Source organism: Dermacentor albipictus, chromosome 6, assembly GCF_038994185.2.
Source record: "Dermacentor albipictus isolate Rhodes 1998 colony chromosome 6, USDA_Dalb.pri_finalv2, whole genome shotgun sequence".
NCBI lineage: Eukaryota > Metazoa > Arthropoda > Arachnida > Ixodida > Ixodidae > Dermacentor > Dermacentor albipictus.
In genome coordinates, this window is record NC_091826.1 from 125722440 (window position 1) to 125748210 (window position 25771).

The 25771-nt window shown below is 44.6% G+C and overlaps 1 protein-coding gene across 3 annotated transcripts in view; it reads left to right on the forward strand.

Annotated features, from left to right (window-relative positions):
* LOC135899462 (uncharacterized) overlaps positions 1–25771 on the forward strand; it is a 96902-nt gene that overhangs the window by 44640 nt on the left and 26491 nt on the right. For 2 of the 3 annotated variants that reach the window (XM_065428721.2, XM_065428722.2), the window contains exon 3: positions 11717–11901. The exons of the other annotated variant lie outside the window; for it this stretch is intronic. In XM_065428721.2, coding sequence (XP_065284793.1) covers positions 11717–11901 — 185 coding nt within the window. The remainder of the gene's footprint in view (positions 1–11716; positions 11902–25771) is intronic. 3 annotated transcript variants of the gene reach the window in all.

The window sequence follows — 25771 nt, forward strand, 5'->3', positions numbered from 1 at the left end:
AGAATTAATCTGCAGAAAACTAAAGTAATGCTTAACAGTCTCGGAAGAAAACAGCAATTTACAATAGGCAGCTAGCCACTGGAAGTCGTAAGGGAATACACCTCCTTAGGGCAGGTAGTGACGGCGGATCCGGATCATGAGACGAAAATAATCAGAAGAATAAGAATGTGCTGGGGTGCATTTGGCAAGCATTCTCAGATCTTGAACAGCATGTTGCCATTATCCCGCAAGAGAATAACTGTGTCTTACCAGTACTCACCTACGGGGCAGAAACCTGGAGGCTTACGAAAAGGGCTATGGAAAGAACGAGCTATGGAAAGAAGAATGATAGGTGTAACGTTAAGGGATAAGAAAAGAGCACATTGGGTGAGGGAACAAACGTGAGTTAATGACATCTTAGTTGAAATCAAGAAAAAGAAATGTGCATGGGCAGGACATGTAATGAGGAGGGAAGATAACCGATGGTCATTAAGAGTTGCGGACTGGATCCCAAGGGAAGGGAAGCGTAGCAGGGAGCGGCAGAAAGTTAGGTGGGCGGATGAGATTAAGAAGTTTGCAGGCACGGCATGGCCACAATTAGTACATGACCAGGGTTGTTGGAGAAGTATGGGAGAGGCCCTTGCCCTGCCGTGGGCGTAACCAGGCTGATGATGATGATGATGATGATGATGGTGATAACGTAAGAAGGCAGCTGCAACGATGCCAAAGCGCCAGCCCAGCACGACTTCACGAAGTGCAGAGGAGTGCACGCCAAAGAATCAAAATACACTGCCATGCAATTCGGACAAGAGAAGTAGAGTGTGGGTATATTATGTGTACCATTTGACTAAATGTCAACGAAATAAAAATACAGTATGTCACACCAAGATGAAAATCCTCACATGCTCTAGGAAGTCATCTTAACATGGTATATTTATGTAATGTTTCTGTTGAGAAAGTAAAAATCAAGTATGCTCTCTGGAGACCAACACATAGTAGTGCCATTGAAAAGTTAGAAATGGATTTTAAAAAAGAAGCTGATTAGTTGTGAGAAGTGACTGCCTTTTGTTTTGCCTCAAAACAGACCTATCCACGGGATAAAAAATAGTGGTACAATGAAATTGCATATTTGCTTAGTGAAATGATACATATATGCAATGAGCACGGTACGTGTGTTCATTAAAAGGCAACATCTCATGCTTGTTTAGGTGCTTAGATATATTTAACAGCTTTATTAGCTTACATTTACCAGCATGCGAATGCAAGTGTGCAAAGAGAAACCACTTTGATTCTGCATTGTAAATGCTGACATGAAGCAGGCAGGTTTTCATGTCTTCCTTTTTATCCATTTGTTACACTTAACTTTAGAATTATGGCTTTCAGGTTCTAGAGAAGGGAAGCATTGGGGAACAGAATGCAATGTTTAAGAAGTCATTATCGTTGACATGCATGCTCATGAAACTAGTTCATTAGAACTGCTTGTGCCTCCCAAAGCAAAAGCAAGGAGCAATTAAGGCCCTTAACTGTGTACACTGTGGTGCAAACCTTACGTCTTAGAAGCCAGAGAGTCACTTGGAACTGAAAATTATTATAAAAATGTAAAATTGTGGTTTCTTCAATCTACTTGCTAACGAAGTATGCTAGTAGAGGTAGGGATACGTTCAATGCAAAGAACTGAGAGCATCTGAGTAGCACACTTGTTCATCAATTGGCGGAAGTGATCATATAGTGTTAAGCAAAAGCTCCTTATTTTCGTGGCCTCTGTAGACATAATTCTTCTTGACTTAAGATAGAGTGCACAGTGAGGTGCTGTGTTAATCTTCCTAGACATATATGTACTTGTTTTGAGACGAAGATTCCGTAAGTGCGATAATTTTGTTTACTTTAGGGCATCTTAACCACTTCAGTAGGAAAAAAGCCTTGGTATCAAGTTGTTGGTTCATTGTGCATATGCATAGTCGCATGCAAAATACACGTGCATGGAAGGAATATATGAAACAAGATGGTGCCATTCTCAGTTTGTTTTGCTTCTTTGTTTGTATTTTTCGTGCACTTCCCTGCCTGACTGATGCTTATGTCACCTTCGATGCATCACATTCATCGGATCTGATTTTTGGTTCACATCTGATGCCATGCTATACTTCAGTTAGATTACATATTCAACAACTTACAAGAATTGATCGTGTAATTATGCAAGCTGCTACTCAGAAGTATAGCATTCTTAGCCTAATGGGAATGAAAAGCTACCATATATAACAAGAAATTTGATGCGCAAGATTTTAATGCCAATGCTCCTTGCAGTTTTATACTCATTTGCTACACAGTAGATAATATTGTGAATTTAATTTTATTTATTTGTGAGAAAGTGCAACGGATGAATCCCAACAGCACCAGGAAACTACTTTCGTGAGGAGGCCAACCGAATAGGAAATATAATATGCCTCTGTACCGGGCAGGATATGCCTTCGAGATCGGGCAGGATATTGCTGCAGAACTACAAGACACACTTACAAAGTATGGGGTGCTGCCTATACATGAATGACTTTATGTAAAATATAAGCAAAGCGAGCTACACCTGCTGCCTAACATGAAAATATAAAACACATTTCTAAATGCACTGTACTCTGTCAGGAACATCCATGTGCTGTACAGGATGTTATCAAATGAGCTGCCGTCTTAGAATATCGCACACAAAACAGTTTCTTGCACAATTTATCTACATTACCAACCCCATGCATAGCAGCTCATCTGGTAACCTCTGCCATGTAAGTGCATGCGTTTTGTGCCAGAAGTGCGTTGGCTGGCCAGTAATGTGACGTATATTTCTCTTCAGTCACAGTGTTGATGCTTTGTGAGTTTGCACGTTTGTTCTATGTTTAACATTCAATTGTATACCTTTTTCAAAAGAAGGAACTAATTGAAATTAAAACCTATTTAGACACTGTAATACTGATGAAACTACAGAATATACTTCTGTTTTATTGCAAGATGTGTTCTCAATTTCATGGGCATCATTGTGATCTGATTTTATGTGTTTGTCAGCATGTTTCTCAAATTATTCAGTTTGCCTGGTGACTGATCAATAATGATTTCGACCTTTTAAGAGAAAATTTTTCATGTAAATAACTCAGCGACTACAGATTACATCCCATTGACCAAGCATAAGTGCAGAAGCTGCTTATAAAGAAATAATATATTCCCCACGTGTAAGTTTTGCGAATCCCTTTAAATGTGGTCACGGATCTACATCGTGCTTTCACACTGTTGGGAACAGTACTAGCACTCTGTTTTTAAGGAGTACAAGCACTCCATTTGAGGAAGTAGAAACACTCGCCTTGGAGGAGTAGAGGTACTCGGTTTGTAGGAGTAGAAGCGCTCTACCCGTGGGAGTACTTCACCCCTGTGGGTAGAGTATTGGCACTCTGTGGAAGAGTACTAGCACTCCCTGGGGGGAGAGTATTAGCACTCCCTTGCGGTGGAGTAACAAAACTTTGTCAGGAGGAGTTGCCCTATCCTCTCTCAAAGAGGGTCTATCTACTCTTGAAGAGAGAGTGAAATATGGGACAAGCAGTTACTCCGTCAAAGAGAGTGCCCGGAACTCTCTTTGTTTTTAGAATGGAAGTCTTTCTCAAAAGCTGTAGACAATCGTTGCCTAAGCCTTCCCCTTTCAGAATATCCCACAAGATGTTGCGGTCTACGTTGTCGTAGGCTCCTGTAATGTCTGAAAAGGCCACATACAATGGTGTGCTTTCTGCTTTTGATATTTCAATACACTGAGTAAGATCAAATTGTTACCATCCAAACGCCTCACTATTCTGAAGCCATTCTGACGCTCTCACAAAATGACATTATTCTCTGCCCATGCTTGCAGTTTTAATTTGATTGCCTGCATTGCTAGCATGTGTATTACCGAAGTATTACTGATGTGTATTACCGATGTGAACGGTCTATACGAGTGAATTCTGTCTTTTTCTCCCGGAGCTTTATAAATTAAATTCATTCTCTTTGTCGCCAACTATCTGGTATTTGTCTATTTTTTAACGTTTTTCCACTGCTTTCACCAGAGCTTGCTTACTTTTTGGTCCTAGTTCATTCATCAGCCTAACGGGAACCTCGACTAGCCCTGTGGCTGTGCGCTTAGGAATTTTCTCTTCCACTTTCTTCCAGTTTAAATTTATCACCACCAGCTCCTTTTCCACTTGGGTCTCTTTCATGCTCTTTTTTTTCTTCAAATACAACCTCGTCATTGCCTTGGAAAGACTCGGCTGTTGCTTTTCGGATGTAATTTATTACCGCTTCTCCTTCCAGTCTGTTTTCATCTTCGTCTAGGATATGTTGTTGTATAGTTGTTGACTTCCTGCCTAATAATTTTATGTGGTTCCAAAATATTGTAGGTGCGGCCTTCTTTTTCTCACGTATTTCTGACAACCAACTTTCACCTTTTAATTTTGCTTGCACCAGTATTTGAACCATAAGCTTTTTCTACCGGTATATTTCCCCTTTACTGGTTACTTCATCCTGTGCCAACTGCGCCTTCTTTGCCTGTCTGTGCTCTCGAGATGCTTTCTGTCGTTCGGCGTTCGCTTCTCGTATCTCCTTGTTCCACCAGCTTTTACGTTTCTTTTTTCCTTTCCAACGAACATGTTGTTTCTCTTTCCGTATTTCTGTCGTTGTTACACTTAGAAGCTCGCCATATTCCCACTCTGTACTTGGGCATTTGCCAAGTTCTTCCTCTAGTGACTATATTCGCTATTTGTTTAGCGTTCAAATTTGGACTGGCCATTTTGCTCTGCTTGCTCTCTTTCCCAACTACATATCTCATTTTCAAAATGATGCGTTTATAGTCACTCCCTATGCTGCTAAACCCTTCCTCATCGATGACCATTTCTCTCAGCTTATCATGAATTCCTTCTTTCATCAGACAGTAATCAATGGTTCATTGCTGGTATCCCACTTCCCACGTGATCTGTCCTTCACACTTAGACCCTGTATTCACGATAACGAGGATAGGTTGCTCACAAAGGTCTAGCATTGACTTCCCGTTATTGTCGGTAGAGCCATCTAAATCCTGTATGTAGGCATTCATGTCACCTAATAGGACAATTTCAGCACCATTCCCGAAACCCTTAATATCAGCGCTTATGCATTCCACTAACTCTTTATTCTTAGTGCAATTTTTTCCGGTCCACAAATACGTAACGCCAAGCCAAGTTTCTTTCCCACTCATTGTACCTGATAGCCAAAGATGCTCTTTAATTTGTGAATTTACAATTTTTCATTTGGCTCCCTGATAGATGAGCATTCCGACTCTCCCTCCCTTTCTTTCCTACCTAATTAGTTCTGTTGCACCCTTCCCGAACATAATTCTCAATAACTGACGGCTCTTCTGTGTCTCTAAGGTACGTTTCTGTAACCGCATACACCCCTGTTTCTTATCTGTATAACTGCTCCTCAATCTCTGCCCACTTTTCCTTTCTTCTGCCGCCCTGCATGTTTATGTAGCCTTTTGCATGACGAGCTCGTTTTCTTGCTTTCCTCCTATTTCTGTTTTCGACGGCGGTGCTCTTCTGATGTTCCCCTAGGGGAATTTCTTCATTACTATCTACTCTGAACTCCTGAGCACCCGCGGGCCCCCTAAAAAAGCAACAGCGCGACCCCCAAGTCGCCAGCCCACTTCTCGCGCAGCCTGTAATTGAAGTGGATCCCGTCTCGTTTAAAACCACCACAACTTCTCACTTCCCTGTTTACTTCGACAAACTCGAAGCCTTTCTCTCGGCTCATTTTCCATATTGCCTCATTAGCATCCACTACGGCTTTTTGTGCGTGACTGTCACGTACTGGCACCTCCGGCACCATGCACACCATGACCTGCGCCTGAGAGGATAGCTCGCGCAAGTCGTCCACCCTCTTCGCCAAGCGCTGGGCTAGTCGTGGCCCTTTCCTGTTTAGGACGTCATTTTGCCCACCTGCTACTATGACAAGGTTGCGCACGTGGGCATTTTCCGCGAGCTTTTCTTTTGCTCGCTTCATGACTGAACCCAGTGTCTGCCCTGGAAATGTCCCTACCGCCACTCTTTTGTCGCCTTTCACCCTCTCCACAATTGCTTTTGAGCACCCAGCCAGGTTTTAGTCGCCGGCGATAATCACCCTTTCACTCTCCCCTACCTCGCCCTGCTTCCGTTTGTCCTTTTCCGCGTGATTCGGGCTCGACAAGGGGCATTGTCCCCTGGGCTCCTGCTTTTTCCGCGTGGCGGCCCCAAGGTAGGTGCCGCTCTTTCCAGCTAACCCTTCATAACGCTGCATGCATTCCACGTATTTCGCTAACACTACCTCGCCTTTCGCGTCGGGGTTCTGCATTCCATTGTCACGCGCATTCTCGTTCACAATGGCGTCCCTGTTCAGCTTTTCATCGGCTGCCTCAAGTCTCTTTTCAACTACCTTCCGTGCATCACGCCCCCTGTTTAGATCATTTTTGAGCTCTGGCACCTGTTTGAGAAGCTCTTCCTGGAAAGCCTCTATTTTCTGCAGCCTAGTATCGACATCACATTGTGCGCTGGTTAATTCGATGCCCTTTCCATTCTCATCCGTCTCCTCATCTGCCCTGAGGGACTCGCGCGCACTGCTTGCTTTCCTGTCTTTCTCGCCATGTATTGCACGGCTTTTTGCAAATGCTACAATACTATATCCTATAATATAATAATACAATAAAATAAAAAAATAATAATAATAATGTATAATATATAATATTATATAACATTATAGAATACTATACTAAGAATTCACCGTTCCCTTGAACACCCTCATTTCACACGAGACCTTCCAACCCGCTTCAAAGGTGCCGGCGGCTTGCGTACGTCTTCATATGTTCGATTCCTATACAGGGTACTTTTTATTGCGAAAGCAATACTGCTCGCACTTTCGGCTCATCGGTGGTCGTGGCGCCTCCTTACACAGCTGTGCGTCACGTGACCATGTGACGTCACGCCAGACCGAGAGACGGGGCCCCAGCTCGCGGCATCGATGGTGGAGGCGAAGCCTTGCGCGCTGCTGCTGCGGCGCTACCAAGCGAGGGCACTCGCCGGTGTGACGTCACGCCAGACCGAGAGACGGGGCCCCAGCTCGGAGCATCGATGGTGGAGGCGAAGCCTTGCGCGCCATTGCTGCGGCGCTACCGAGAGAGGGCGCTCGCTGGTGAGACGTCATGCCAGACCGAGAGACTGGCCCCAGCTCGCGGCATCGATGGTGGAGGCGAAGCCTTGCGCGCCGCTGGTGCGGCGCTACCGAGAGAGGGCGCTCGCTGGTGGGACGTCCCGCTAGGAGGATAAACGGGGCTACAGCTCGGCTCCTCGCAGTGGTCGGCGCGCTGCCTTGCGCTATGTCGGATGATGTACAGCCATAAGTTTAACAAAGGGCAGCCATGTCCACACCATCAGCCGAACCAAGGCGCAGCCAAGGGTATTGCTTTCGCAATCTTCCAGGCTTAACCAAGCTAAGCCTTCAGCCAATTTTCTAGCTTCAATAAATTTTTAACATAAGAAAAATATAAATCACGGTAACATTGTTTAGCATTCGAGTGTACGAATTGGCATTCTCTAGACACAGAGTGATTTCCGAAATTGCGTGCGTAATAAGCGAAGTTACGGCAATTAACTTTCTAATTATCAATAATAGGTGGCTACAGCAAATGAGTACTTTGGGCCACGTCCTGGAGCCTACCTATCCCAAAGATCAAATTTTGAATAGCGGATTTCATGTGGGAATTACGCGAAGTGTCCCTTGGCAGGCTGGCTGAAACCGAAACTGGCTGGCAGAAGTGCGCGTGTGTCGTCGATGTCTAGCAACTCCCCCCCCCCCCCCCCCTGCTTCCTTTCGTCACCTGTTCGAGGGCACCACCGGTCCGGCCTCGCGATCAGCTTGTATTAGCTCCTTGCTGTCTGCGGCGTTGGCCTAACGCTTCAATGCCGGCAGGCCGCCAAATTTGCTGCGTCATTCAGTTGGGCGCCAAATGTCCACTTTGACCCATGAAATGCCATTTCAGGCTTTTTGATGAGAACGACGTTTAGTGAAAATTCACTCTCTCGGGGAAAGCCACGTCAAACGCGCGTGCGAGTTGTGTAAATGAAAACGCATGAACTAAAACAGATAGGAACGTAACTCATCGAGGAAAGGTGAAAAAGAAGAGTAATGCCATATTCTTGACGGCTACAGACTCGCATCTAAGCGCCCAAATAGCGGGGTCGGCGCCGCAGCGGCTGCGTGGCGCCCAATGGAATGATGAATTTGGCGGCCAACGCAGCAGACAGCAAGAAGATAACGCAAACTGCTCGCTGGATCGGACCGGCGGTGATCTCAGAGAGGGGACGAAAGGAGGGGGGTGGCGACGTCGGCGACAGAAGCACTCCTTTGCCAGCCAGTTTCGGTTTCAAGGTGCTTGCCAAGGGGAACTAATTGTTCGCGTAGCTCCCGCATGAACTCCCCTATTAAAAATTTGATCGCTGAGATAGGTAGTGTCGAGGACGGGGCCCAAAGTATTAATCTGCTGTTACCACCTAGGGTTATTGATTAGAATGTTAATAACCGTAACTTCGCTAATGACGCACGCAATTACGGGAATCGCTCTGTCTCTAGAGACCGCCTATCAGTACACTGAAATGGTAAACATAACGTTACCGTGGCTTATATTTTTCTAATATTAAAATTTGGTGCAGTCAACAAAAAAGAACTCTATACGGCTGCTATTGGCTGGCAGCTGACATAAATACATATGCTTGTCCGGACCAGTCAGCTTGTTCCTACTGTCACTGTGTATACACTTATTGAAGCTCATTAATGACCAGACTAAAGTGAAATTCTGCTTTTGAATTTGAGTATAATTACGTACTTCTGGAGGAAACCATCTTTCGTCTGTTCATGCTTGACCGCGGCAGTCCACGTAGGAAATAAATTTTAGCCACCCTGCTTATCCGCGTCGTAGCCGTTGGGTCTCGCTAATTTCGATGAGTTTTTGAACAGCCAACTAGCCTTGAACCATGCGAAACCTAAGGACAGACCACAGACCAAGCATGCGCTTGACAACGAACGTTTGCCCCTGACCACTTCTAGTTATACGAATTCGCGGACATCGATTACTATTGAGCTATTGACAGTGCTTCGAAATGCTCAAGTTGGATGTGGCGACTATGGGTCGTTCAAGCTGGTGCATGACAAGGCCGGTCCACTCCACGTAGCACGGCCAGATATAAGAACAGGAGCGCGAGCGCGTACTCTAGACCTGTCGTGCACGAATAAAAAAGTTGTGCACACGCCATGCAGCTGCACGTAGCTGCGTCTGCTACGTAGCGTAGATATAGCTGCTGCCACGTGCTGCCGGGACGAGCCAGCTTGATGAGCTCACTTCGTCTCGCTTTGGCCTGTCCTAGGTACCAAAATCGGAAGCAGTGGCGTCTACGTGAACATCCAAAATATAATTCGAACTGCACGCCACGGTGACGTCCGGTTGGAGCAGCATTGTTGGCGTGCCCTGCTCCGTCGTAGCCTTTACAGTGTCGAGCATTGAAGAATGAGCAGGAGCACCATCAAAGGTATCAAGGGTGATCTTTGATTGCCAATAAGTACGTTTCTGCTGAACCTATTGGAGTACTTTCTGCTTTAAAGTATTTCTGTCATAGTTTAGTTGAACTTCGAATGCATTTCTAGACTTCGATAAAACATGGTTCAAGACTGTGTTAATTTTTTTTTTCTGTCGCACTTGACCCATCCAAGCATTCTGGCGACACTGAGAGGTGCAGAAATGAATTGGCACCCTTAGTAACAGCTCCCTCGAGTAACCATACACTTACTCTACGGTCTCTAGAAGAATGGCGGGGCAAATAAAGTGGCAACCGCCAACACGCCGCCATGCTACTACCAATGGCAACGGAAAGTCCATGCTTGGCCATTAGGAGCCAGAGTGCGTGGAGAAAGAAGTTCGGTGTGATGTTACAAACTGTTACAAAGCCGACGACATAGTTGGGGAGCGTCATTTTTTCACGCCACACAGTCCACGCCAGAATGGTAGTTGATTTCACTGAGAGGAGTTTAGAGGCAACAATTTCAGATGGAACTTTAAGAACGGGAAAATCTGAAGCTTAAATAATGGCCCAAAGGCCCTGACACTTCTTTTTGTACAACCATATTGGGCATTCTACTCTCAACTACAGAGAATACTTATAAGGAAGAGGTCCGAACACCGACCAAAATGGTTTAAAAAACATTTTGGTCGGCGTCCAGAGCTCTTTCTTTTAAGTGTGCATCATTCCGACCACACGGGCTTCCGTCATACTCTCGACTTCAACTACAGAGAAAGTCAAATGACCGTGTCATGACCACTTTAAGCTTTAAAATTTGGATGTTGTTATCGCTTGGCAGCTCTCTAGTGAACTGAATTGCTTCCCCTTGCTCTCTGAAAAATTGAAGCATTTGCTTAACAAATCTGTGAAAGCAAAAATTAGCGCTTCCCTTGAAAGACCAAATAGTCCACATACCTGTACGCTTTTACAACATGCATGTCTAAAGGGCTACTAAATTATGCTTGCGTAATTACGACTTCTACACTGTTGATATATATACCTCAAGTTTAGTTGTATTCCGTATACTGTGTTTCATATCTATTGCGGATGTTTGAATCTAAGTGACGCAAAGGTTTAGTGAAGTGGGTAACTAAATGGACTTTAAATGTAAGGGTGATGCGTACACTTTTTTTGCGTTGACCTTATTCAACATATAACAATATTCAAAGTTTTCTTTATCCACCGCAGAGGTTATTACCATGCTATTTATTTTCATTTATTATGCGTAATATATTAGGTCAATGTGACAAATGACACTCGGGAGGATTCGCCAAGAATTAGCACATACCCAGTAGCCCATACGTAATGGCTAAGATAAAAAAAGTTGAATAAAAAAATTCGTCAGATACATATATCGCACCATTATATTAACACATATGTGTGCTTTAGAGATATCTCTCAGCCGATATCAGATAAAGTTTCTTGTAGGAATTTATTTATTTATTTATTTATTTATTTATTTATTTATTTATTTATTTATTTATAGCGCAGAACAGAGTTGGGCCGACTTGCACAACATTGTGGGCCAGCATATGAGGGTACCGGAGGCCAGTTCGCTAGCACTTGCGTTAAGCACTGATATAAACCTTAATCCATCAACATCAGCCTATTTTTCTGTCCAATGCCTTCGCAATGCCCACCTTCATATGTTTACCCACAAATATGTCGGCCGAGATATAGAACGGCCGAGCAGCAGGGAGCAGCCACACCAAACCCGGAGGGTAGCTAAAGCAAGCTTCCCTTCGTACATGTATCTATACTGCGACCTTTGGAAGCCAGAAATCAAGTTAATCTTTTGGGAAGGCATACATACATACATACATACATACATACATACATACATACATACATACATACATACATACATACATACATACATACATACATACATACATACATACATACATACATACATACATACAGAAGATATTGCAATAGATAGATAGATAGATAGATAGATAGATAGATAGATAGATAGATAGATAGATAGATAGATAGATAGATAGATAGATAGATAGATAGATAGATAGATAGATAGATAGATAGATAGATAGATAGATAGATAGATAGATAGATAGATAGATAGATAGATAGATAGCAGCATAACCGATAAATGGCCGCGCCTGCAGGAACAGCTTCCCTGTTGCCGTACCAAGTAGTTGAAGTCTCACTGAAATCGGCCGAAGAGGACGCAGACGTACAATCTTCGAGCTCCGACTTCGTCGAGTGGACGCCACCTGTTGACACGGGTATGAGCGTCTTGGCTCGAGAGGCGCAGGAAACAGCTGCTTTGGAGGGATCCCGATGTTCTCAGGCAAGCACATTCCATCAGGATCCTTGAGTGGTTCTTACTGTCCTAATACTCCTACGATCAAGACTTGGATAGCACGATGTGATTCTGCTAGTTCGCACTAGCCTGCCGATGTTGTTTTCCTAAATATATTGCCATGTGTACTTGTTTCGTTTTCTCGGTTGACAGTTTTTACTGAGAAGCTGTACAACTCTAGCATCCAAGGAAATGTTCATCTCGTTTGCGTGGTAAGCAAAAAAATTCCATACGTGGGCCGATCCTGAAGATAGTGCAATGCCGGGCCGATCAGCGGCGGAGGTGAAGCAGACGTTAAGCACTCCTCATACGTGGGCCGATCCCGAAGTTAGCAATGCCGGACCAATCAGCGGTGCAGGTTAAGCAGGCGTAAAGCACTCCCCATACGTGGGCCGATCTCGAAGATAGTGCAATGCCGGACCGATCCCCGGCGGGGATGAAGCAGGCGTTAAGCACTCCGCAAACGTGGGCCGATATCGAAGCTAGTGCAATGCCGGGGCGACGCGCGCCGGAGGTGAAGCAAACGTAAAGCACTACCCATACGTGAACCGATCCCAAAGATAGTGCAATGCCGGGCTGATCAGCGGCGGAAGTCAAGCAGGCGTTTCATCATCATCATCATCAGCAGCAGCAGCAGCAGCAGCCTGGTTACGCCCACTGCAGGGCAAAGGCCTCTCCCATATTTCTCCAACAACCCCGGTCACGTACTAATTGTGGCCACGCCGTCCCTGCAAACTTCTTAATCTCATCCGCCCACCTAACTTTCTGCCGCCCCCTGCTACGCTTGCCTTCCCTTGGGATCCAGTCCGTAACTCTTAATGACCATCGGTTATCTTCCCTACTCATTACATGTCCTGCCCATGCCCATTTCTTTTTCTTGATTTCAACTAAGATGTAATTAACTCACGTTTGTTCTTTCACCCAATGTGCTCTTTTCTTATCCCTTAACGTTACACCTATCATTCTTCTATTTTGAGTAAAACTCTTTTCGTAAGCCTCGAGGTTTCTGCCCCGTAGGTGAGTGCTGGTAAGACACAGCTATTATATACTTTTCTCTTGAGGGATAATGGCAACCTGCTATTCATGATCTGAGAATGCCTGCCAAACGCACCCCAGCCCATTCTTATCCTCCTAATTATTTCCGTCTCATGATCCGGATCCGCCGTCACTACCTGCCCCAAGTAGGTGTATTCCCTTACGACTTCCAGTGCCTCGCTTTCTATTGTAAATTGCTGTTTTCTTCCGAGACAGTTAAACATTACTTTAGTTTTCTGCAGATTAATTTTTAGACCGACTCTTCTGCTTTGCCTCTCCAGGTCAGTGAGCATGCATTGCAATTGGTCCTCTGAGTTACTAAGGAAGGCAATATCATCAGCGAATCGCAAGTTACTAAGGTACTCTCCATTAACTTTTATCCCCAATTCTTCCCAATCCAGGTCTCTGAATACCTCCTGTAAACATGCTGTGAATAGCATTGCAGAGATCGTATCTCCCTGCCTGACGCCTTTCTTTATTGGGATTTTGTTGCTTGCTTTATGGAGGACTACGGTAGCTGTGGAGCCGCTATAGATATCTTTCAGTATTTTTACATACGGCTCGTCTACACCCTGATTCCGTAATGCCTCCATGACTGCTGAGGTTTCGACAGAATCAAACGCTTTCTCGTAATCAATGAAAGCTATATATAAGGGTTGGTTATATTCCGCACATTTCTCTATCACCTGATGGATAGTGTGAATATGATCTATTGTTAAGTAGCCTTTACGGGATCCTGCCTGGTTCTTTGCTTGACAGAAGTCTAAGGTGTTCCTGATCATATTTGCGATTACCTTAGTAAATAGTTTGTAGGCTACGGACAGTAAGCTGATCGGTCTATAATTTTTCAAGTCTTTGGCGTCTCCTTTCTTATGAATTAGGATTATGTTAGCGTTCTTCCAAGATTCCGGTACGCTCGAGGTCATGAGCATTGCTTATACAGAGTGGCCAGTTTCTCTAGAACAATCTGTCCACCATCCTTCAACAAATCTGCTGTTACCTGATCCTCCCCAGCTGCCTTCCCCCTTTGCATATCTCCCAAGGCTCTCTTTACTTCTTCCGGCGTTACCTTCGGGATTTCGAATTGCTCTAGACTATTTTCCCTTCCATTATCGTCGTGGGTGCCACTGGTACTGTATAAATCTCTATAGAACTCCTCAGCCGCTTGAACTATCTCATCCATATTAGTAATGATATTGCCGGCTTTGTCTCTTAATGCATACATCTGATTCTTGCCGATTCCTAGTTTCTTCACTGTTTTTAGGCTTCCTCCGTTCCTGAGAGCATGTTCAATTCTATCCATATTATACTTCCTTATGTCAGCTGTCTTACGCTTGTTGATTAACTTCGAAAGTTCTGCCAGTTCTATTCTAGCTGTAGGGTTAGAGGCTTTCATACATTGGCGTTTCTTGATCAGATCTTTCGTCTCCTGCGATAGTTTGCTGGTATCCTGCCTAATGGAGTTACCACCGACTTCCATTGCACACTCCTTAATGATGCCCACAAGATTGTCCTTCACTGTTTCAACACGAAGGTCCTTTTCCTGAGTTAAAGCTGAGGACCTGTTCTGTAGCTTGATCAGGAATTCTTCTATTTTCCCTCTTACTGCCAACTCAATAATCGGCTTCTTATGTACTAGTTTTTTCCGTTCCCTCCTCAGGTCTAGGCTAATTCGAGTTCTTACCATCCTGTGGTCACTGCAGCGCACTTTTCCGAGCACGTCCACATCTTGTGTGATGCCAGGGTTAGCGCAGAGTATGAAGTCTATTTCATTTCTAGTCTCGCCGTTCGGGCTCCTCCACGTCCACTTTCGGCTATCCCGCTTGCGGAAGAAGGTATTCATTATCGTCATAATATTCTGTTCCGCAAACTCTACTAATAACTCTCCCCTGCTATTCCTAGCGCCTATGCCATATTCCCCCACTGCCTTGTCTCCCGCCTGCTTCTTGCCTACCTTGGCATTAAAGTCGCCCATTAGTTTAGTGTATTTAGTTTTCACTCTACCCATCGCCGATTCCACGTCTTCATAGAAGCTTTCGACTTCCTGGTCATCATGACTGGATGTAGGGGCGTAGACTTGTACAACCTTCATTTTGTACCTCTTATTAAGTTTCACAACAAGACCTGCCACCCTCTCGTTAATGCTATAGAATTCCTGTATGTTATCAGCTATATTCTTATTAATCAGGAATCCGACACCTAGTTCTCTTCTCTCCGCTAGGCCCCTGTAGCACAGGACGTGCCCGCTTTTTAGCACCGTATATGCTTCTTTTGGCCTGCTAACTTCACTGAGCCCTATTATATCCCATTTAGTGCCCTATAATTCCTGCAATAGCACTGCTAGACTCGCCTCACTAGATAACGTTCTAGCGTTAAACGTTGCCAGGTTCATATTCCATTGGCGGCCTGTCCGGAGCCAGTGATTCTTAGCACCCTCTGCTGCGTTGCAGGTCTGACCGCCGCCATGGTCAGTTGCTTCGCAGCTGCTGGGGACTGAGGGGCGGGGTTTGATTGTTGTGTTCATATAGGAGGTTGTGGCCAAGTACTGCACAAGGGTGGCCAATCCTGCTCTTGTGAGGGAGTGCGTTACCGGTTCTGGTCACCGGGATCAGGCCACACTCCAGGCCTCTTTGTGCAATTTTATCAACACACGGATTTTTTTTCTTTATTCCGGTGGAAAATTGCCGGCGCCGGGATTCGAACCACGGACCTCTTGCAAGCGAGGCGGGTGTTCTACCTCTACGCCACCACTGCACTTCTGTCTGCAGGCGTTTAGCACTCCGCATACGTGGGCCGATACCGAAGATAGTGCAATGCCGGGCCGATCAGTGGCGGAGATGAAGCAGGCGTTAAGCACTCCGCATACGTGGGCCGATACCGAAGATACACTCTAAAAACGAAGAGAGTTCCGGGCACTATCTTTCAGGGAGTAACTGCTTGTCTCATATTTCACTCTCTTTTCGAGAGTAGATCGACTCTCCTTGAGAGAGAGTAGGGCAACTCCTCCTGACAGAGTTTTGTTACTCCACCGCAAGAGAGTGCCAATACTCTTCCGCAGAGTGCTAATATTTTCCCGACAGGAAGTGCTTGTACTCTTCCACAGAGTGCCAATACTCTCCCCACAGGGGCAATAGTACTCCCGCGGATTGAGTGATTCTGCTCGTAAAAACCGGGTACTTCTACTCCTCGAAGTCGAGTGTTTCTACTCCCCCAAACAGAATGCTTCTACTCCTTCAAAACAAACTGCTAGTACTCTTCCCAATATTGTCAAAACACGATGTAGATCTATGGTCACGTTTGAAGGGATTCGCAATACTTACATGTGGGGAATATTTTATTCCTTCATAAGCAGCTTCTGCACTTCTGCCTGGTGATTGGCATGTAATCTGTAGTCGCTGAGTTATTCACATGAAAAATTTTCTCTTAAAAGGATAAAATCTTTGTTGATCAGTCACAAGGCAAACTGACTAAATTGAGAAACATACTGACAAACACATAAAATCAGATTACAATGATGCCCATGAAATTGAGAACACATCTTGCAATAAAATAGAAGTATATTCTGTAGTTTCATCAGTATTACAGTGTCTAAATATATTTTAATTTCAATTGGTTCCTTCTTTTGAAAAATAAGGTATACAATTGAATGTTAAACATTGAACAAACGTGCAAACTCACAAAACATCAACACTGTGACTGAAGAGAAATATACGCCACATTAGTGGCCAGCAAACGCATTTCTGGCACAGAACGCGTGCACTTGCATGGCAGAGGTTACCAGATGAGCTGCTATGCATGGGGCTGGTAATGTAGATAAATTGTCCGAGGAACTTTTTTGTGTGCGATATTCCATGACGGCAGCTCATCTGATAACATCCTGGACAGCATATGGATGTTCCCGACAGAGTAAAGTGCATTTAGAAATGTGTTGTATATTTTCATGTAAAGCAGCAGGTCTAGCTCGCTTTGAATATATTTTACATAAGTTTATTCATGTAGAGGCTGCACCCCATGTTTTCTAAGTGTTTCTTGTAGTTCTGCAGCAATACCCTTCCCGGTCTCAAACCCGTACAGAGGTGTTTTATTACCTATTCGGTTGGCCTCCTCACGAAAGTAGTTTCCTGGTGCTGTCGTATTGATTCCGTTACACTTTCTCACAAATAAATAAAATTAAATTTACAATATTAGCTAGTGTGTACCAAATGAGTAACAACTGCAAGGAGCATTGGCATTAAAATCTTGCGCAACAAATTTCTTGTTTTATATGGTAGCTTTTCATTCCCATTAGGGTAAGAATGCTATAATTCTGAGTAGCAGCTTGCATAAATACATGATAAATTATTGTCAGTCGATGAATATGCAATCTAACTGAAATATAGCATGGCTTCAGATATGAACCAAAAATCAGATGGGATGAATATGATGCATCGAAGGTGACATAAGCATCATCAGGCAGGGAAGTGCACGAAAAAGACAAACAAAGAGGCAAAACAAACTGAGAATGGCACTATCCTGGTTCATATATCCCTTCCAAGCACGTGGATTTTGCATGCGACTATGCATATTCACAATAAACCAATACCTGAAACCAAGGTTTTTTTCCTACTGAAGTTGTTAAGATGCGCTAAATTAAACAAAATTATGGAACTTACAGAATCTTCGTCTCAAAACAAGTACATATATGTCTAGGAAGATTAATACAGCACCTCACTGTGGACTCTATCTTAAGTCCAGAAGAATTATGTCTATAGAAGCCATGAAATCAAGGAGCTTTTGCTTAACACTATATGTTCACATCCGCCAATTGATGAACAAGTGCTCTACTCAGATGCTCTCAGTTCTTTGCATTGAACGTATCCGTACCTCTACTAGCATACTTCATTACTAAGAAGATTGAAGAAATCATAATTTTACATTTTTAAAGTAATTTTCAATTCCAAGAGACTCCCTGGCTTCTAAGACGTAAGGTGTGCACCACAGTGCACACAGTTATATCCCTAATTGCTCCTTGCGTTCGCTTTGGGAGGCACAAGTAGTTCTAATGAACTGGTTTCATGAGCATGAACGTAAACGATAATGACTTCCTAAGCGATTGATTCTCTTCCCCCAATGCTTCCCTTTTCTGGAACCTAAAAGGCATAATTCTAAAATTAGGTGTAACAAATAGATAAAAAGGAAGACATGAAAACCTGCCTGCTTCATGTCAGCAGTTGCAATACAGAATCAAAGTGGTTTCTATTTGCACACTTGCATTCACATGCTGGTAAATGTAAGCTATTAAAGCTGTTAAATATATCCAATCACCTAACCAAGCATGAGCTCTTGCTTTTTAGTGTAAACAGGTACCGTGCTCATTGCAAGTATGTATCATGTCACTAAGCAAATATGCAATTATATTGTACCACTATTTTTATCACGTGGATATATCTGTTGTGAGGCAAGACAAAAGGCTGTCACTTCTCACAACTAATAAGCTTTTTTAAACACATTTCTAACTCTTCAATGGCACTTCTATGCGTTTGTCTCCAGAGAGCATACTTGATTTTGACTGTCCCATCAGAGACATTACATAAATATACCATGTTAAGATGACTGCCTAGAGCATGTGAGACTTTTCATCTTGGTGTGACATACTGTATTTTGATTTTGTTGACATTTAGTCAAATGGTACACCCAATATACCCATATTCTAGTTTTCTTCTCCAAATTGCATGGCAATATATTTTGATTCTTTGGCGTGCGCTCCTCTGCACTTCGTGAAGTCGTGCTGGACTGGCGCTTTGGCATCGTTGCAGCTGCCTTCTTAAGTTATATAAAGCGGTTTCCTGAAAAATATCGTGTGCAAAAGTCAACAGGAGCACATGCAGTAAACATCAATACAGTCAAGTTCATGGCTCTAAATAAAGCCTTAGCTCTTAGTCTTCCTACTGAAATGCATGCGAAACATCTAAATGACTGCAATAGTTAACTGCTAAACTAACTTCAATTCTTAGATATAGAAAAATAAGAAATAACGGACAGCTCAGCCTCATTCGCCACCAATGTCAAGATACCCCTGCTAATCAATAGAATATAGGTCATTGTCAGATGTCATAGGTCTGCATTAGTGTGTGTCGCAAACACCACTTGTGACATATCCTAAGCACGTGCCCAGTGTGCCCCCCACACCATCTCTGCTGAACCCATAATTTCAGGATCTTATCTGCAAACATGATGCTCAGTAGGGATGAAAATATGGTCCTTCAATTCAATGGATATGACTGGACATGCCTATAATAAAGGGCAACAAGGTTTGTTATGCCAAGCTTACCCACATTGTAATGATAATAACAAAGTTCACTGCGCCCTGCGTCTACGCTTACTAAAAGGCATGATCATATTTTCGTTTATGAGGTGCACAATGGAGTTCATTTTGACAGACTCGACTACTGCTGCAGTTTGAAATCTAGCATTCTACATTCTTTAAGGCATGTAGAAATTGCTGTTATAGACCGTAGTTATTAGTTTATTAGACCAACTCTTTTTTTGTGTACGGCAGACGACTGGTAACACAGAATTAAAGCAACGTTTTATTTTGATACTTTATTTCTCTACTAAAATATTAAAGCGATAAACACATTTTATTCTGCCATGCAGTACAAGATTCACACATTACGCTTGTAATCCCCAGCGGAAGGGTGATTTAGCTGTTCATATGACAGAACTCTGAAACGCCAAATCATATTAGCAAATGCACATGCATGTCCAAAACAATGAGCCTATGCAAAGCGCCCCTGCAATTGTAGTTACACACAGCAGCCGCTATATTCGATGCCGATGCCTAACTCACTGCTTGAAAATTCACCGCGTTCGTAGACATAGGCACCCTTTCAGTGTCGCACCGTGCTCGAAAACAGCAACAGGAGACATAAAATCAGACATATAATCACACCATTTCAATACATGAGCAAAAATACTTCACTCTTAGGGCTAAGCACCATGAGAGCAATTTAGTGCGCGACGGTGATGAGCGACTGCTTCGATCGACAAAACGGGCAGTCGCTTGATCAGATTTCTCAGTTCTGGAAATCTAGAAATCGTTGCTCGTCTCCCGGAAGTGCTATGAGCGACTAGCCAATAGCGCAAAGCGGGAACTGGATGTACATCGCTCAAATACTACCGATTGTCGCGCGAAACGAGAAAACGATAGAATTTTTACACGTGCAAGGATAAGAGCCTACTGCAAGACCTTCCGAAATATTTTGTGCTACTTGTTACACTAAAATACATAAATTTAAATTACTAAAGCACGCGTCACACTAGTTTCGATGCGTGTTTGCAGCCCTCATACCGGCAACACCGGGAAGGCGTCGCTCATAATCGTCGCTCGGACGGAGTAGGACTTGTAGGCGACGAGCAAACGCGACAGCCATCGCATCGCTTGTAGCTGTCGCGCACATGCTCGCTGATATGGGGTTTATACATTATTCAGCCTAAAACATAGATTCCTGATGCGTTTTCAGTGAGTTCAAGATAACGCGCGCAACTGACCTCTTGCACCATGCAGCTAAATGCCTGCAGCAATGTTTATACCTAGCACTGGTGCTGCACGTAACTTCAGTGGTCGCAGATTACCGATGGGCGAGACACCGTGAAGCGCGCGGCTTATTTATAACGAAAGCATACCGCCAGCAAAATGACGCTTTCTGTTACGTGACTCCTTATTTCAACAGCGTTCCGTACACAGCAGACTGCCAAACTGAATAAATTCAAATACACGTTATGCGCGCTAAGCACGCTTTGCATAGGTGCGAAATCATGCGCTGGTGAACAAACGATTTTAAGCGTCCTCACGTCTCGCGTCTTATTGACCATACCATGGTTCTGGCAGCGTTTGCAGTTTTCAAAGCTCTTACGGATAGCGGCAAGTGATAAAATCACATGCAGTTATCGCGACGATTGGCTTTTTCGTTTGACTTCGAGAGACACAGCGCGCGATGCCTAGTCCGTGTTCAATCGCGTCGGCTAAACGCCGCGACGACTTCCTGGCGATATGCATCATATACGCAGAATGTGCACCTAAGTTAGAATTCACTTACCGTGGAGGATTTGTAGTTATATCCAACGAATGACGAACGACTGTCGTGTTTTCGAGGCGACGCGATATGGCTGACACACGATCTCCCTTGGATGGCCTTCGTTGCTGCTTGCTGGACGGATCACCTTTCTCCGTTGATGCGTTCTTCCGCGACGTTGAGCGCGCGCACGCTGGAGCAACTCCGATTGAAAAAAGTAGAGCGCTCGCTGCGCGTTCTTTTGAACTGTGGCTGCCTGTTCTCTTAGAAGCAAAACGGTGTGTTCTTTGCTCAGCGCGCGAGACCGATACATCGCCATGTTCAGGGCCGGCCTCCTAAAGTTGAAGAAGAAGATTACGCTGCGTTTTGTTCTCTACTGCCGCAAGAGTAGAACGGGCATTTGTACTCTCACTCTGAAGGGGATAGGGAAAAGCATATTTTATTCTCTCCTTAGTGACGGAGTGAACAATGCATTTCACTCCACTGGACATTTTTAGAGAGTAAAAGAACGCTTTGAAGAGTAAATAGGCCGCTTCACTCGTGCGATACCCTCTCTAGTTTTTAGAGTGTAGTGCAATGCCGGGCCGACCCGCGGCGGAGGTGACGTAGGAGTAAAGCACCCCGCATACGTGAGCCGATCCCGACGATAGTGCGATGCCGGGCGATCAGCGGCGGAGGTGAAGCAGGCGTTAAGCACTCCGCATACGTGGGCCAATCTCGAAGATACTGCAGTGCCGTGCCGAGCCGCTGCTGAGATGCAGTTTGTCAATAAGTGGCCCACATACACAGCTTCGTTTGTCATTCTCCTTCGCAGAATGGAAGGGCACTGAGCTTTTTCACTGGCTAACAAATGTTAAACTTTATCGTTCAACGCAGGACGCACCTGCGTGTATCGTTATTTTCTCGAACATTATCGATTGTTGGTGTTGTTGTTGTTGTTGTTTATTGTGAATATTTTTATTATGAAAAGACGTGCGGGCAGTAATGCCAAATAAATCCCCTTGATAATTTGAAAGTAGCGACGCTCCTCCCCGCGGCGCTTTCCTCCTTAGTTTCCATAGCGCGCCAGCTGCGCACGGCACGCCCCACGTCCTTGGCTCCCGCGGACGGGCCGCAGTATTCGGCGGAAGCACGTCATTTTGCACCAGTTGCACGCCACAGTGGTGTATAAAATTTTTTTAAATGTGGTCCCAGAAGGGAGAATGCTGAAGGTAACGTTTGTGAAGAGGTTAGTTTCTTAAAAGTGTATGAATGGGGCAAACTGGTGTGAAAGGAGATTTGAGGCGAGTTCTATATTCCAGACATTCTTTTTTTTCTGTCACATAAAAAGATGCTTAACTTTGTGCATCTGATCTAGAATTACTTGTGGCGCATCCCTATGTGTTTGCCTTTTCTTTATTGCCCGTGCGCGCGTGTGCCCCGCATGTGTTATACAATACAATACATGAGCCGCGAGTGCATTCTCCGTCCATGTCTTCGTATTATCCGTGTAAAAGTAGCTATGTAGGTGAATGTTAAACTGAGGAGGACTGTTGTGCAATTTCAGTGCGAGTAAGCGTGCACCAGCATGCAAACACCCCCTGCACATTGCCTGAACACATGATAAAGCCAAATAATAATCGTCAGCCACTCATGCGTTCGTAGTAGCCCCAATGCAAAGCAAGTTCAAGAACTGAAAAATAATGCAGAAACTCCACTGGAGTTGTCTAGGTACGCGTAAGCATACTCACACATTTCAGTTGGCCCACCCCGAAATTTCGAAGTGGCCCATCCCCCAAGTTTTAGGTGGCCCGACACCAAAACTTAAGTTGGACCACATCCAAATTCCAAGTTGGCCCAGCCCGAGATTTCAAGTTCGCCTATCCGCACATAAGAATTGGCCCACCCGAAATTTTGCGTTGGCCCATCCACAAATTTCAAGTCGGCCCACACCCAGATTTCAACTTGGCTTATGACCAAGTTTAAGATGGCCCACCTCTGAACTTCACTTGGCTGACTCCCAAATTTCAAGTCGACTCAACCCCAAATTTCAAATTATCCCGTCTCTACTCTAAGCTTCCCCATGCAAGTTCTAAGGAGCCCTTATGTGTCTGTATGGGTATTCTCTTTTGATTTATATTTAAGGAGTTAAAATTGTTGCTTGTCGCTTATAAAGCTGCCAATAATCTACATTTACACCGTTATTATGATTAAATATGCTAAGTTTACAAATTAGGAATTTTTATGCAGATGCAAGGCATTATTACACTTTTCGCTTGATGGGGCTGGGGTACTCACCAAAGAATGCTTAAAGGGACCCTGAAACGATTTTGAAGGTTTTCTACAAACGTGCTGAGTCGTTAGAGTAGGTCCTTCAGATCATTAATTGACACATCTAAGTGCTATGCTTAAAGCGTGTAGTTTATTATAAGGTTTTAAATATGCACATCGCTGCCGATCGCAGCACGCTGCTCGGCCGAATTTTAAGCCGCCCCTACCCACTTGATGGAAATCACCCATATGACGTCAGTGGGGTGAGCTATCCGATTGGCTGACCAGGCCGCGTGATTGTTCCAACTTCATGGTGAACAAATAATCTTCGTAATAGTTGGAATGTTAGTTCATTTACTTTTATAAAAAGAAAGTAACATAATGAGAATGCACAAGAGCAATTTTTCAGTACACTTCAGCACTTCTGGCACACAGCAAGTGTCGTCTGCTTGTGTTACAACGCACTCCATTTTGACGAGAGCTCCGCGGTCAGAGTCGGTCTAAGTCTTTTCGCGAGCACTATGTTTCGACTTTGTTGACTTGTGGACTGCAAACCTAGCGACTGGCAATATGTCAAGCTGCGACATCGTGTCCCTCTGCAAGGCAGTATACAAGCGAAGTGGCTGCTGCGCATCGGACTGCCGGTATCCGATCGGCGCCAGGATTTGCGCGTTTTTGGCCGTCACTTTACACCGGAAGATTACTAACGCAATAGCTTTTCGCGAGTCCGGTATTGGGGCAAACGCAAACGCAAGCGCAACGGTACAGGGTCTGGTCGCTTGACTGTGCCGGGATGAGCCACGATATGAGCAGAAGGGCAAATGTGAATGGTCTGCACGGTGCAGCCACCGGGTGGCACAGAGCTCAACCATACACAGTAGCAGCAACGAAGTGTATTCTTCTTTGCTGCTGGTGTGTATTTTTCGCAGGAGTGAAATCATCAACACGTTGTTTTTATAAATGTTTAAAATGTTTTACACTTGGTTAGAGCAATATTAGCGCTTTGTTTGACTGGTTAAGCGCTGCGCCAGCAAGTGTCTGGACCGTGCAGACCGATCAGGCTGCTCACGTACGTCTACGCTAAAGTTCCTTCATCAGCTTGAGTTTATGCCTCCAGTCATTTGCCGAAATGACCAGCTTGCCTGTGGTTACCGGAATACCGGACACGTTCGGCGCTACGACAGAATGCTCGAAACGCATGCTGCTTCGATAGCTCTCGCTTGGGGTCGACGGCCAAGCGGCTAGCGGAGAGGCCTCGCGCGGGAGGGGGCGTGCTCCAAAACAACCGGAAGTGAACGATGTGACGTAGCATCGTGACGCTGAACCAGTGAAGGCGGAGCTTAGCGCCGCTCGCTCGGCGAGCGAGTTGAGGAGGAAAAGCATAGCTAGGGAGGAGGGTAACTTCTAGTCGCTTGCAGCTCCATTAATACGTAACGCTTCACTTAAATTGTGGTGCGAATGTTCTACTTAAGCTGTACCCTACGCGCCTACAAAATTTGACCGAACCGTTTCAGGGGCCCTTTTAAGCATTAAAAATGCAACTAAACATTAAATATGGAGTTTCACGTGCCAAATCCACCATCTGACTATGAGCCATGCCGGAAATTTTGACCACCTGGGGTTTTTTAATACACACCTAAATGTAAGTACATGGTTGTTTTCGCATTTCGGACTCATCGAAATCCGGCCGCCGCGGCCGGGATTAGGTTTAGCGACCTCGCTATTGGCAGCACGACACCGTAGTCGCTAAGCAACTGCGGCTGGCTAGCTAGCTGACTAGCTAGCGCTCATCACCCGCAATGTCACAGGTATACTTGTAATTAATTCTTTTAAGACCTACGTTGGATTTGAGTCGCTGACGCACACATCGAAATAAGCTAGGAAGAAAGTTCCTCCTCAAGCCGCTATTTTAATATTTAGTAAAACAGGCAACGGATCTTCGCAATCACGAAAAGTGCAATCGAGAGGCTGTATCTTCGCACATAATTTTTGACAGCGGAAAGCAGAACCTATAGTGTTCCATTTCCGACTAAATAAAAGTTGACGACTTCTGAGATGATGAGTTCCAGGAGAATGTTCAGCATGCTAGAATACTAGCATACATTGCATAGAATGTAGATTTCTATGCAATGTACATATTGCCGCAGCGAAAACGCTGGTCAGCCGGCCGGAGCAATTAAAGAAATATGAGGCATTCGGGGATGCTTTGATACGAGCAATAAGGCACCTTTCCTCGCAAATAATGTTCGTTGTCGGAACATAGTTCTTTCGCCTAATGTCAGCCACTGTTTTCAATGTAATGTCAGCCGTCACGTTTTCCTTGCGATATCATAAAAACTGAATCGCCGTATAAAACCTATCTAAATAAATGTTTTTCAGACAGACAGACAGAGTATTCAGGCTTTTTGCTGCAGTTATATGCGCTACAGCACGGCGAAGCGCCGACACAACATAGCAAAACACAGCGTACACCTTCCACTACGCTGAGCCAGCCGCGGGCTAAGGAAAAAAATGGCGCC